The sequence below is a fragment of the Manis javanica genome, chromosome 16 (assembly GCF_040802235.1).
Source record: "Manis javanica isolate MJ-LG chromosome 16, MJ_LKY, whole genome shotgun sequence".
Lineage (NCBI taxonomy): Eukaryota > Metazoa > Chordata > Mammalia > Pholidota > Manidae > Manis > Manis javanica.
In genome coordinates this window covers 19,676,677-19,691,294 of record NC_133171.1, presented here as the reverse complement: position 1 = coordinate 19,691,294, position 14,618 = coordinate 19,676,677, and the positions used below count along the sequence as shown (strand labels likewise).

Here is a 14,618-nt window from a genome sequence, read left to right as displayed (position 1 = left end):
TCTCTCGTTTCTATAGTTAGGTTTTAAGATCTAGAATGGCACCTTTTGTATCTGTCACTCCATACAGCAAGTAGAGGCCCAATTAATAGTCAAAGAATGAATAATGTGTAGATTTTTCTTGCCAGCCCTGTTTTTCCCCTCAAGCCACCCTCCTCCATGTAATGAAGGATGGACAACTGTTCTTTCCTGCTTTGGCTCATTTTCTACCTTTATGGTCCTCTTTCCTTTTTTCCCAATTCACTGGTGCAATGGCATTTAGTAGGTAAAATATAAGGTGTAAGGTAACAGAGCTGATCTATACATCCAAAGAATGCTGTTTCTTTCTTTGGATATGTACAGGGCACTGGGAGATTATATATTTCGGAAATAATGTTGTCACTGATCAAACTCATTTCTGCTATCATCTTTGAAATTGCTTTAGGAACCAGAGACATGATCTCCTAAAAAATCCTTTAATTTGAGTACAAAAACATGACAAAGGTAGATATTCTTTTGGTAAAGAGTCTAACCATAATGTAAAAAGATACAAGGATATCTCAAAACTGACTTCAAACTCAGAAAATGAAGTGGGGAAAAATGATTTTAAAATTCTTTAGTGTTACACAAAAAGCCTATTATTATCATTTGGATGATATATTGGACACAAAGCAAAAAGAAATTAAGTAAGTGAACATGACACGTTCTAGTCGAGGGGACTGTTTGGGTCATCTAGCCAACTAGAGTTCCATCTTCATATCCTATCATATGCCATCTATGTACGTGTTTTCCCCACGCTCTTCCTCAGAATCATAAAGTTAAGACAAAAACCAATCCACCATTACCTTCTTTACTCCTTCGAGGTGAATCCCTGGGTAAAGTTCCATAACAGGCTACATCCTGGTAACTGCAGCTGTAGTCTGACATGTCTAATGGATTCTCTGGCCAACCCTACGTGGAAAAAAGAGGGGTTAACTGTAATTAAAGTCCTCTAAAATAAAAATGCAGCCCAGATTTTAGTTCTATTTCTTAATGGCAGTATGCATTCTTCTTTGTTTTTATTATAAAATATTTCAAACATGCAGAAAAGTGCTGAACACTATGACAAATACTGTCATGGCATTGCTGGTGTGAATTAATGTTAATGTTTGATTGTATGTGTGCAAAATTTAATAAACTCATTACCCATAGAGTGAACCCCTTTGGGACCCCATTCATCTTCCTCCCTCCCCAGAGGCAGCCACTTTTATAAATGTGCTAAGTATGGAGGGTGACTAAATAATTTTAAGACCAAACCGAAACTTTTCAGAGTGAAATGTTTCCATTAAAAATGTTGCCTGGGTGCAGCAGGCACAGGCTGGGACTTCCCCAGGCAAACCAGGTGATGTGGTTCCTACACGTACATCTGAGATGTAAAACTACCAGATATTGGTATTGGTGACTAAAGGGAGAAACTCCTCTTACACACCATACAAGCTTACTTAAATGTACTTCAACTTCTCAGGAGTTGGCTGCCTCTAGGACTAGATTTTAAATTTCTTGAGGACATAATCTCTGTTTATACTCTGAACCACCCCAGTCCCTAGCACAGTAACTTACATACATGTTCAAGAAACATTTCCTAATACGCAAGATGATGTTGCAAAATATCCTTAATTTTACATCCCTAATTTTATCTATTTGAAATAATTTTTGAGAGTTAAGATTATTGAGTGTTAGACCCATATACACACATATACTCAATTATGTGTGGTATTATTCAGGTATGGAAAGCACCATGCTAAGGAACAGTGCCCACTCGGTGCCCAGCAACTTCACAGAAGTATCCGGACCTGACAATGGACACGTGGAGAAAGTGATCTGCATAACATTAAGATGGGAAGACCAGAGACTTTAAAAACACCAAGATACCCTAACTTTCCAGATTTAGATTCTCCTAATACCCTGTCCCACAGGCACACACCTTATCATCTTCATCAAAGCCAGAAAGGTCTGGTCGACTGGAGGAGACCTGTAAGACAAGAACGGTTTTATCCATGTGGTTTCTGTATTTAACATACCTTTTTATTTAAGTTTTTTACATAAGGAAATATAATGTCACATATACACTTGAAGCCTATGTGACTTTCTCCCCCCGTTCTTTCTTTCTGCCCTCCCCAGGAGTAATGACTGCCCTACATCTGGGGTTTATTATTCCCATAGGGGTTTTATATACTTATACACACACACACACACATAAACAATATGTAGAATTTTACATAGTTTCATAATTCATTTAAGTGATATCTTTCTGTACATGGTCTTCTTTAGTCTAATCATTTATTTGTTGTACTCCAGATGGGCATCTAGGTTGCTTCTAATTTTTTCTATTATACACTGTGATGAAATAAATGTTGTTACTGCCCTTTAGTACCACTGCAGCTGCATTCTACAGGTATTGACAGGTACATTATTCCAGCATCATTTAGTCTTAAATACACCCTCCGTATCTGTGAGACTCCAGGGCACATGCTAAGGCACGGGATCTCTGGGCTACTGACGGTGTATGTGTGGCTTCGACTTTCCTCTTCCATAGGGACTTTAGAATCGGCTTATCAAATCCTACAAGAAATGATGTTGGGAATTTATAGATCAGTTTAAGGAGATATGCCAATTTTTTGATACTGTATATTCCCACAAATGAACACACCCATCTCTCCACAAGTTTAGGCCTTCTTTATGGTGGTAACTGTATTCAGATTTTCTATTTCTTTTTGACTCGATTTTTGCATGAAATTTCATTTTGTTTCAACTCTTCTACTTACTCACTTAACATTATTCATGGTTTGCTCTTATGATGTTTAAATCCCTGTTCTTCCTGTAATGCATATGCCCTTTTATTTCCAATATTTGTGTTGTCGCTCATATTTTCTCTTGTTCCCCAATCTTAACTAGAGATCAGTCTATTTGACCAGTTTTTTTTAAAAAACTCCTTTTTTCCGCTTTTTTCTTTCTGTTGTTTTCTATTCATACATCTCTGTTCTAGTCTTTATTATTTCCTTCTTCATTTGATTATAATTATGCTCAAGTACTTATTATTTTCTTTTATAATTTTTGATTTCTTTCTTCTGATTTTAAAAAACTTTATCCATAAATATTTCACTATGAATCTCTAAAAACTAAGTAGATCCTTCTCCCTTTTTAAAAACCATAACCGTAATGCTGCTACCGCCTCAAGGACAGATATCCAGCATCACACGTCTTGTGTTCAGAGTTGATTCTGAATCAGGATCAGATTGCAATGCAGCTCATACACTGCAATTGTTCGAGATATGTCGTTAAGCTCTTTTAATTTATGAGTTTTCCCTTTTCTCTAAGTCATATTTCCTGTAAAGTTTCCCGCAGTCCGGATGTTGCTAGCTGGATCTGTACGGTGTCATTGGGCACACTGCTCTGCTCCCCGTAAGGATCAGCAGTTAGGTCCAGGGTCTTGGTCAGACTTAGGCTCAGTCTGGTGGCGTGGGGGACAGTACTTCATAGGCAGTCCTTGCTTTTTAAGACAGATGTCTCCATCATTACTTTTTTTACTTTTCCACTTTAATATATGAGCTATAATGTCCTCACAGTAGCTCTCACCTTTTCATTTTCTCTACTGTCTAGTATTCCACTGTGTAAATGGAATAATAGGGAACCTAGGCTAACCTTCCCCTGACGTACCACATTCACTGCATCCCACAAGTAATGATACAGGCACCAATTTTTATCATTTAATTCTAAATACATCCTAATTTCCACTATGATCTCTTCTTTGTTACTCAAGTTGATTAGAAGACTTTTTTCCATTTAAACTAAATGAGTCTCTTATTGCCGACTTCTTGTCACTGCACTGTGGTCAGAAGCAACCTGCACGGAAGTGGTTATGGGGCTTCGCTGGACTTGCTCTGCGGCCTCTGTACCCGCTTTATACACATTCATCCTGTTCTCAGTCATGTCCTGGCAGTCCTGGAGAGCAGAAGGCGAGTGACACCATGCTTCTCCCTGGGAGCGTCTGACTCCTGCTGCTTCTCGAGGGACCGCGTTGAGGTGGCCCCGCAGACCACACCCTGCCCTGCCCTCCTGGGCCATCTCCTCCAGAAGCAGTTTGTCAACTGGGTTTTCTAGAAACTGGTTTTCTGGTTGAGGAAGAAAATCAAAATGGTCCAAGGAAGGACTGGGGACTCTGGGAGGGTCTCTATGGAGGTGCCTGGCGCCCCCACTGATGGGCAGTAAAGTCCCCAGAGCAGCCGGAACAGGGCACATAACCTGACCCATGAGCAGCAGCCAGCGGCTCTGGCAGCCAGGATTTTTAGCTGACTCTACATCCTGAAGACAACCACATTCAATTTACATTTCAGGGATGTTCTTTATGAACTTATATCCCGGGGACATAACCTTATGAAGGGAAAGTCGCAGGATTCTACTGAAGGCTCAGTCATGTCACCCATAATCATGCTCTGTGGTACGTTCTTCCAGGACAGAGCGGCAGGCGCGACTCTGGGATGCCAATCGCACTGTCTGCTCCGTTCCCATCTGGGACCCTGCCTTCCGGTCCCAACCTGTGCTGCCCCCCAAGCCCTGCCCCAAGCCCCTGTGGCAGCCCCCGGCAGGGTGTGCTCACAGTGTGGACGCTGGGCGTGCTGAGGCTCCTCCGAAGGTGCCGCGCTTTGGTAGAAAGGGCTTCTTTGACTGTGACTGCCTGTAAATTTGAAAATAACATTAATTTCTTCCCTCCAACAAAAGTAACATGTTTATTGTGAAAGATTTAACAAACATAAAAATAAAAATAGTTTCACTCCCTTCCCACATATTTATGAAACTGGGATTTTATTGTACCCACTAATTTTTTTCTTTTGCTTAATCTGTCAAAAATACTTCTCATAAATAAAACCAGGTAAACTGCTAAACAAAAGAGACTGATGTGCATTTTTTTTAGAGAGGTGGGCAGGAAAAACAATAGAAATACCTCTAACTATGTATCTCATTTGCAAAACTATAATCAACTTTCACATTTTGTATTGTACTCGTGTAGCTATTTAGGTGGAATTTTTGCAAAAGAAGATTTTTCTGGCAGGTGCCAATCTTAATCCTCTTGCTGCTCAAAACACACTTCCTATAACTTCAACCACAGCTTCTGTGGAAAGGCATCTCCTGCAGTGCAGTCTCACCAACTACCGGATTATGTCCCGAGAGTTCCGCTATTGCCACAGACGTCAACCTAGATCCGCAATCAGGGGCATAGTGACAGCGTGCGGTCATGCACGCGGACTTTCGGCTGGAGCTTCCTGGGCTTATGTCCGACCTTATGCCACAGCCTAGCTGCAGAGCCTTGGGCAAGTTAGCTAACTTCTGTCAATGTCAATGATCTCATTTACAAGTGGGGATTATTAACCATATTTACCCCACAGGGTTGTTTTGAAGATTAAATGAATAAGTGCACCTACATTACTTAGGCACAAGCAGGAGGCATTCAATAAAACGTAGTCATTATTTTCGCTTGACTACTAGTCTGGCCCGAGTCCGCTTCCCTCCCCCGCAGGCGCGGGGAGCCGGGGTCTGCTGGGCGCTCCATCCCCGCCCGCCTGGGGGAGGCTGCCCGTCGAGGCTGCCCGCGCAGGGGCTGTTACTCGCCTGCCGGAGGCGCTCCAGGCTCAGAATGCTCTCCACCTGCAGCACGCCGCGCGTGTACTTCTCCATGTAGGTCTCCCCGTCGGGCGCGCCCTCGTCCTCGCTCCTCGCGGCCATGAGCGCCAGCGTCTCCCGGGCCTCGATCTCCTCTGTGGCCTGATGGGACAAGTAGGCACCTCAACGACTTTCCCGGGAACAACACTTTTTTTCAAAATTGTGGTGAGAACGTGATCTGAAAGCTTTGAGAATTAAAGCATTCTCCATTACTTTTATTTTGACATTTAAAAAAGTGATATATATATATTTTACCTTTGGTATATTGGATACTATTTCATATGTTACACCACAGGAGTAAAATATATTTTTCAGTGATATCCTCCTCTTCAAACTCTGGGTGAAACTCTGGTAGAAAAAGAAAGCTGGGCTAAGTGATGCGAAAAAATAGCTTCAGTATTTTACAGATTGCAAAAGCATGATCAATTACTCCATTTCCTACACACACAATACTCATTGAAAAAGAAAAAACCCGAACAGAAAAATCCTTGTCTCTGACTCTGAGGGGCAGCGACGCCCAGCTGTTAGTTGGGGGTCAGACTACAGTCTGCAGCCCACGGTTTTGTGGCTGCTTTTCTCTCTGACTTCCTCTGAACGTCTCAGTCAGTCCCAGAATGGCCAGAAGGAAGCTGCAGGGGCTCGGTCTCGCACGCAGCCCCCGAGGTGGGATCTGGAGGAGCAGGGGAGGGGCTCTTTATTTGGAGCCTGTGTTTTGTCCTGGTTTTGTTGCTGACCTGCATGGACCTGTCACTCAGCTTTTGTCAAACCACGAAATATCACACCTTCACTGTCACTGAGGAATTGAGGGGCTCAAATGGGTCAAGGTGGACAAGTCCTCTGGTGGGTGACATTCACTTCTGCTCCTCTCTGCCCCTTTAGCCTGGACACATGGAAAACAGACGGTACGCTGGCCAGTAGGCTAACCACCTGCACTTCCACTGTGTGAGCAAACAAAACGCTACTTTGTGACAGAAGGAAAAAGCTTTGAGCTTATAGGCAAGGGAGAACCGGGCCCTGTTACTACCTGCTTGTTGTAAATATTGGCTGCAATCCGCTTTCGTAATACTAACTCCATAGCAGCTGGGTGGCTGAGCTGGACTGTGGTCTTCACTATCAGGTAGATCCTTCCGTTCTGTGGGGTGACCCTATTCAGGTGAACGGAATCGTGCACCGAGGAGTCCCAGGAGGCTGTGGCTGAGACCTAAGAATGGGAAGAGTGGGGGAGCTTGGGTGCAGCACTTTTACATCACACTGGAGGAAGAAAGTGCATGCAACTCGGCTGAGCCACACACGTTTTTCTTCACCTTTTATGAATGACAAACACCTATGTTCCATTTGCTAAAGTTCCCAGTCCTTTTCCCCAAAGCAGACCAAAGCAGTTTACCGGGAGACAGGCCCACGGACGAGCGCGAGCTGGGAGCCCTCTCAGAGCGCCCCGGGGTCAGTTACCTCCTCACCACTGTGCCGTACGATGGGCAGGTAGAAAAACTGGCTGCCATGCTCCTTGGGCAGGATGGAGTTCACGCCCGATGCACGGGGGCCCACAAGCTGCTCATTGGCACTGAGGTCATCCGCTGACCAAGTCCAGGGCACAGACACAAAAGCGGGGAAAAGTCAGTTTTTAAGCAAGCAGCAAACATTTTTAAATATGCTTTTTATAGGTTAAGTTTACATGTACCAGGTTTTAAAATTTTTCTTTCCTTCCTTATCCCATAGTTGAAAGACTCCATACTCTCACAACAGCTTTTATCCTTTATGGAAACAACTCTGGGAGCCCAAGAGGTGCCTCTGTGCCCCAATATGCTGTCTGTGCAGCCCTGGGGGCAAATACTTTCACAACGTAAACACACACGGGAGTCCTGCCACTCGGGGACACCAGTTCCTCCTCTGGTGTGAGGCCTGCTGTCCTCCTTACACGTAACTTACATACATGAGGGTACTGGACAGGTAAACAATCAATTTAAAATCAAAATTCCTAGCACTTGGGAGAAATATGGGAGGGCATCTCCTTCCAGTGCTCTATCCCACGTGGGAGTCCCGCTTCACAGATCTGTGGGAATGGCCGTCCAGCCTCGGCTTGTACGCCTCCAGTAACGAGGAACTTACCACCTCACGAGGCACATGGTCTACTTTCTGTGCTTTTAAAAAATTCTTCATCTGAAGAGTCAAAATCAACCTCCCTGGGCCTCCCCCGAGAGGAGGCGCTGTCAGGCTCTGTTCTGAGGTTGCAGGGACCCCGCAGAAGGGCCGGCCAGAGCCCCCACATCAGTCGCTTTGCTTTTGTATTCTACACATGATGCTCCATTTAAGATTTCATTTTGAACATGGATTTTACTGCTAAAACATATTGAAAACTTCTGTTCCAGATTTACCCAGGTTCAATCTAATTGCTATAATAAAGACAACCCTTAATGCAGGGTTAAGTGTGATCATTTTCTGGCATCAACACTTTTGGGGGAGGGTGCTAGTCATAAATGCAGATTCCAAGGCCCTGGCAAAGCCTGAAGATTCAGAATCTCTGAGGGTGATTCCTTCTCAGGTAATTTCTACGTCCATTAAGGTTTTCAAACAATAAGTGCTGCGATGATTTCATATGTAATTCTCAATCTCCCAAGCGCTCTGTTTTTAAAATGAAACACCCACTTCTCTTTTCCAGTGACTCCGCATGTCATGGCTGGACTAAAATGTCACCTACCTATCACATGTGACAGATTAGAAAGGTGATTTAAGATGAAAATCACGTGGGTCTGAACAGATTACAAACCTTGATAAAGTGACAGCCCTTCTAACAGTAGCTGTTGACTCACCATTCAAATCAAGGAAGAGGACCGGTATGTGGGTTTCCATTCCAGGTGGTGGGATCCTAAAGTTAAGAACAAAATTCAGTCATAACAAAGTATGTGTTTTACATCTTTTAGATAATCAGACGCCACAGAGGCCTGGAAGCAGAAGGGGGCCACTGGGGATAGAGGTTCGGTTAATGAAGTCTTTCCACATTTCTTGATGTCCCTGTGAACACAAGTCATGGGAATTACATAGCTTATGTAAAGAAATACCAGCTATATTATTACACGTAATTAATTGAAACAAAGGTTATTTGAAGCTTTTCTAAAAATAATTCTAGTGATGGGGAAAAGGGAAAGAGACATTGTTAGAATGGGGCAGGGGACAGGATCAGAACCCAGAGGAAGTAAACACCCAGGACAATGTTTACAGAGCTCAAAGGAGGTCAGAACGAAAGGTGCACGGAAGGAGGGAGGGTCGCAGGCAGGGAAGGTCAAAGCAGTGTGTCATCGAACGGTGGCACAGGGTCACCTCGGGGGCCTCTCAGAATGAGAAGTCCTGGCCCGTACTTTCCCGTGTGCGTCAGAGTAACTAGGGGCCAGACCGAGGCCTCTACATTGTACAAACATTCAAGGTGGTCCAAACTTTGGAAACAGGTGAAATGAGAGAGACTGAGGTGGGGCTAAGAACTGCGAAAGACGGGCCTCCAGCTGCCGAATGAGACTGGGGACGCGCGGGCTGTTTATACGTGGGTGGACTGTAGGGTTCCTGCACAACAGCATCTACAGCGGGAAACGTCGGGTCACAGATTATGTGCCAGCAAATCCAGGTATTCTGGCTTCCAAATAGCATGGGGTGGACCAGCCTTCTTATTGTCACCACAGCCACCAAGAGCCTCGCTGACCCCCACGCCCATCCGAAGCGAGGAGCTGCACGTGGGTGCTCTGGCTTCCAGAGGAACCTCAGTTCTCGCAAATGCCTGCGGCGCGTTGGTGAGAATGAGAATGAGAGTAAGAAGCCATAGCCGTCAGTGGTTCACGAGCAGTCACCACGGATAAGGTGCTTTTTATATATTGTCTTTAATCCTTACAGCGGTACCAAAAGGGTAGCTTTATTAACAGATTAAGATCGAAGCCCTGAAAAGGTTAAGGATACTGAACCCTGAAAGAGCTGCAGCTGGGAACTAAAGCCAGCTCCACAGGCCTCCGGGACCTGGGGTGCCACGCGGCTCACGAGCACCAGGACCGACGGGCCCCTGACGGCTGTTGGTATGACGCTGAGCGCCGACTCCACGTTAGGCAGGCACGAGGGCCCAGAGGACGTCCTCCTCAAGCACACTCGGGAAGCCTCTTCTTTCAGGTCAATATAAAGGAATCTCCGGAGATCAGAAAACATGCCCACGTCGCTCATGCAGAGGGACCGAGGACCGTGGCACCTGGCTTCTGGCCAGGCAGTAAGTGCTCTCTGGTTCCCTGGGAGGGGAAGGTGGCTGCCGTTTGTAAGGAAAAAAGGGAAGCAGCAGGAGACGTGGGCAGCCCTTCCTGGGACAGCTCATGCTGCTTGACCTTCCAGTGATGATCCTAGAAAGTCACCGGCGGGACTCTTTCCCCAGGCTGTGCGCTGCCCTGTGGGGCCCACATGGAAGGACAGTGGGACTCACCAGTCGGCGGGCGCCCCGGGGATCCCGCTGCCCGGCGCAGGCACCAGCACAGCATTCCTTTCCTCCGTCAGCCCCACCCACTGCTCCACCAGCCGCGCTTCCCGCTCCGCGTCGTCTTCCGTCTTCTCTGCAGGACAAAACGAGGGGATGAGTGCCAAGAAGGGAGAAGACACAATTTCTAAGCTTGAAATAAACAGGTTTTCACTAAGTGGTTTAAACAGCCACGATGTTGCAGAGAGGGACTTGAGGCTTCGGACTTGAAGCCTGAGCGCCCAGTTGGGCTCCTAGTGGCCAGGACACTAAGCCAAGGCCCGTGCGCCAGGAAGAGCAGAACCACCACTGGAACGGGGACCAGGGGGCTTGGGTCACTTCCCCGGTGTCCAGGTGGGGAAGTCATTCCACAGACAAGCCTCAGCTTCCTGATCTAACAGGGAGAACCCAGGCCAGGCCACCGCACACACCTGTTGGCAGTGTCTGGAGAACAGTGGCCGCAACACTGCTTCATAAAACCATGCACCATTCAGAGGATTAAAAATACCATCTACTGCTCTCTGGAGGGCTAACTTTATTGTCCTTCACTCCTCCTGTGAAAGGGATTTTATGTGACCTCTTCTGAAATCCTTTTACTCAGAATTCAACTCTGGAGCCACCTGGCTATAGTCAGCATGGGTTTTCCTCAGTAGGTTGAGCACATACACAGATTGACACCAAGAACGCCGAACAGCGATGCCTGAGGGAGCATTTCTGCTGACTTCTTACTGACATGTGCAATGCGTCCTTTGTGCAGCACCAACTGTGACGAATGGATCATGAAATCAGGATGAGAGACTAAGGGTTTTAAAAGCACATTTCTGCTCTAGCATCCAAGTGGCTGTGGCCAGCAAAGGTGACCTGTGGTCTTTGGGCAGGAAGGCAGGAAGGCAGGTAGGAGCTGCAGGCCACCCCAAGCTCAGCAAGGGCATGGTGACCGCCCCCCGTAGCTGGGCATTGACCTGCCAGGTGCAGAGGATTCAGAAGCGACCCTTCGCCTGCTGTCAGTCCCAGGCTCGGAGCCTGGAATGCCTCATCCTGAGTGCAGTTGCCTTCATCAAACAAAGTTTGAGTGTAACATTTAATGTCATCGTTAACTCAGAGCTTTATGCAAACTGATCACTTTCAAATGCAGAGCCTTCTTAAACCAACACTGTATGATATGATTTACTCGTATCTGTAACTGCTACAAGGTTAAGAAACTAAGATACAATTGTCCAACTAAGGGAAGAAAACAAGCCACCACCATTGTCTAGAAGCAAAGGAGTTCATCTCCGGGAAAGAATTTAGTATCACATACCTTTTTTATTGTTGACTTTTTTAATCTGTTCGTCTAGGTATTCTCGCCGCTTGGTGAGGGCATCGGACCACTTCTCTCTCACGCAGTTTAGGTCTTCTTCCTGACACCAGGGGGGGAAAACACCTTCCTGAAAAGTGCACAGACAACTCTTTCTTTAAAAGAGATTTTAGATTGACTGGGAAACTTTTCGTTAGGAAGGCCCATTGAACATTGCTGTGTGATTAATATGCAAGAAAGCAGAGAGGCCACAGGACCACTGCATGCTGACGGGGAGCCTGTCGCTCAGAGACCAGAGCCCCTGGATTTCCAGAAGGACGATTACACTTAGAAGCAGGAGAAGCTCAAACTACACCAGCTGTTGGTTGATTCTCACGTGGTTTTGCGTGTGTGCACGTGTGTATATTTAAATTGTTGCTATCCATCCATCTAAAGGGTTTGTGATTCCAAACAGGACACCATGGACACGGCCCAAGCCACGTAACCGCAAATGGAATGGAAAACAATGGGCCCTTTCACAGTTTGCAGTGCAATGGCTTGATTAAGTATATTTTCTAAAAAAAAAAGCAAAGAATCTACAGAGAACCTTTCCAACTGCTGCCAAGATTTTTACCTCCAACCACTATCACGAGGCTACCCAAAAATCTCCCATGCAGAAACCCGACATGCAGGTGGCCATGCTTTCCGGACTCCCAGAAGCAGCGATGGACTCGACCGTGAATGTGGCACGAAGCGTTCAGACAGCGACAGGACCTTAGTTAATGGCATTGCTGAGACCCAGGGGACTCTGGCATTTCCCCTAAAGGTTGCTCTTGTTTGCTCATTTTCCTCCTTAGCAAAGTTATGAGGAGGGACAGAAACCCACCAATTCTATTCAAAATGCTCTTTGACTTGCTTAATTCCTACCTAACCTTTAAGACATCCCAGTGAGAGCGGATCCCCGGGGACCCCTCAGGCTTTACCTGCAATGTGCCCACATTCCACACAGGGAGAGGCACACAGGCAAACACGCTTCTAAAAACATGTGAGGAGAATCGGTACGAAGACTGGGAATGAAACCCAGAAAACTTTGTCGTGCTGTGCGGCCTTGACAATTACTGTTACCCCACGTTCTGTGTCAGCAGGCCAGGCAGGGCTGACAAGGTAAAATTTCACCCTTTCACATATTTTTGCTTCTTCTAGATTTTCACAAAGAAAAGGTTGAGATTTAAATTGTCCAGGTTATGGATAACTAAGCTTGGTCCTAATGAGAGAAGAAAACTGACAAAACAAAACAAAACTAAGTGCATAAAATGTCTTCACTTTCCTCTCCAGCGAGAGTCTTTTAAAATAAAATGGTATATTAGGACAATACTACGCCCTTGACTGTGAGGAGTTAAGGACAGTTTTGGAAAGACAAGAGAATACTTAAAGATTATGCATGGCTAATGTGTGGCTTCTAAGATGATCACTTTAATACAGGGATCACGGTCTTGCTGAGAAAGACTTTACAGCCAGTAATTTGAGATGGCATAGCAGTATCTCCTATAAATTTTAAGCTGACAGGCAAATTTGTGGAAACCATATCATATCCTTGATTACACGTAAAGCAAGTCGGAAGCGCGTGAGAGCCGCCTGCTCCTGTGCCCAGGGCCCCTGCTCCTCCCCGCCCTCTGCTTTGCGGGCCGTTAGCAGCAGCTGTGCCCCGTGCCCCAGGCGGACGGCCGCAGTAATACCTGGTAACTATCCATATCATCGCCATCCTCATCATCTCTCTGGGAGGAAAAAATAAACACAAAGGACATGCATTTCGTTTCTCAAACAGCAGACAAGGAAAATAATTCTTTAAGCTTAACACACACATTACAAGGGAAGCACACACAACACAGAGTAATTTAGTATTTAACTGAATCGCGAAAAAGGTTTACTGGGTTTAATTCCCATCTGTAATTACTTAAAGATTTAAGTTTTTGTTTTAGATAAAGAACGCAGTCATTGAAACTCTTAGAAGGGAACAGGAACCAACATCTTTGGGCCAGACTTTACCGGTATGCAAATAGCTGATGTACAGTTCTGGGTGAGCTATTTGAGATTTAGATGAGCTCAGAAAGACAGAACACAAACTCCACTGCTCAGCCCCTCAGTCGCTGCCGTGACGGCCCTGAAGGATGAAGCGGTCTGATGCCTGCAGGGTCCCGGCCGGAAGGCGGGCCTGTCTTTCCCAGCTCGGGGCTCTGACCCTGCACCACCCCACTGATGCCCAGGGGGAGAGCCCTCCAGGCAGCCTGGGGCTCCGTCCCTAGGAGGTTCTGCGCTGCTCTGCCGCAACAAAGGCACAGCCGCTGTTCTGAAAATACGGATCGACTGTTACCCACTACTGGGTATATCAGCATCCATACCAATCAGCTGAGAAAAATCAGAACCATCCTAAACCCAGGGCCTCATTTTTACGGTAATGACGTAAAATAACAATTCTGGCAAAAATATCTGGCAAAACAAAAATCACCATGTTGAAAATACAAGCGTTTTAGCTGGGACAATTTCCCCCAGAAACATGAACAGAGAAATCCGGTTCGTGGAGAGCCTCCGTCTGTCCGGGGCTGGGTGAGCGCTCCGAAGGAGCCAGGGCCACGGGGCGGCCGTCTTTGGTTTTTCTACAGTTATTAGAGGTTTAATAGTCAGACAGTGGTGAAGTGCTAGTCATAAAAAATAAACCTTTGTTCAAACTTAAAAATATAATTACATTATTCTTAATCTAAGAACATTTAAAATACGCTGCTGTTTTTTAACATGTCATAAAAACTATTCTCTGTAGACTTCAAAATACACTTTCATTTTAGATTGGTAACCATCACTATCATTTGAAAAACTTATTAAATGAAGTAATTTTTCTTGAATTAATTCACCCTATTAACCAATAAAGTACAAATAGCTCTACTTGTCTTTGAGACTAAGGATGTACTTGTGTCATCCAAGAACTAGCTTGAGATTTCACGATGTGTAACTGTTGTAAAACCAGCATATTCCGGACTGGCTTGAGCTGCTGCAACAGGAACACATTTAAGTCCTATGTCAACAACAACAACAATGGCTGGATACGACTTGGACAGCAGCCAAGACAAATTAAAGCTTTAAAACAGTCACAGCTTGAATCCGCATGACTGGAAGACACTATACTCTTCAAAGCACTAGGCA

At 45.5% G+C, this 14,618-nt stretch overlaps 1 protein-coding gene across 7 annotated transcripts in view; it reads right to left on the bottom strand.

The window, feature by feature from the left end:
- KIF13A (kinesin family member 13A) overlaps positions 1 to 14,618 on the bottom strand; it is a 172,868-nt gene that overhangs the window by 11,149 nt on the left and 147,101 nt on the right. For 4 of the 7 annotated variants that reach the window (XM_073224702.1, XM_073224704.1, XM_073224705.1 and 1 more), the window contains exons 26-36: positions 13,160 to 13,198; positions 11,448 to 11,547; positions 10,118 to 10,244; positions 8,481 to 8,536; positions 7,123 to 7,247; positions 6,698 to 6,874; positions 5,929 to 6,021; positions 5,619 to 5,775; positions 4,613 to 4,686; positions 1,940 to 1,987; positions 822 to 927 (exon numbers count right to left, since the gene is read on the bottom strand). In XM_073224702.1, the coding sequence (XP_073080803.1) occupies positions 822 to 927; positions 1,940 to 1,987; positions 4,613 to 4,686; positions 5,619 to 5,775; positions 5,929 to 6,021; positions 6,698 to 6,874; positions 7,123 to 7,247; positions 8,481 to 8,536; positions 10,118 to 10,244; positions 11,448 to 11,547; positions 13,160 to 13,198 (1,102 nt within the window). Of the gene's footprint in view, positions 1 to 821; positions 928 to 1,939; positions 1,988 to 4,612; positions 4,687 to 5,618; positions 5,776 to 5,928; positions 6,022 to 6,697; positions 6,875 to 7,122; positions 7,248 to 8,480; positions 8,537 to 10,117; positions 10,245 to 11,447; positions 11,548 to 13,159; positions 13,199 to 14,618 lie in introns of those variants that run through there. The other 3 variants (XM_073224703.1, XM_073224707.1, XR_012126288.1) reach the window with 2 other exon arrangements.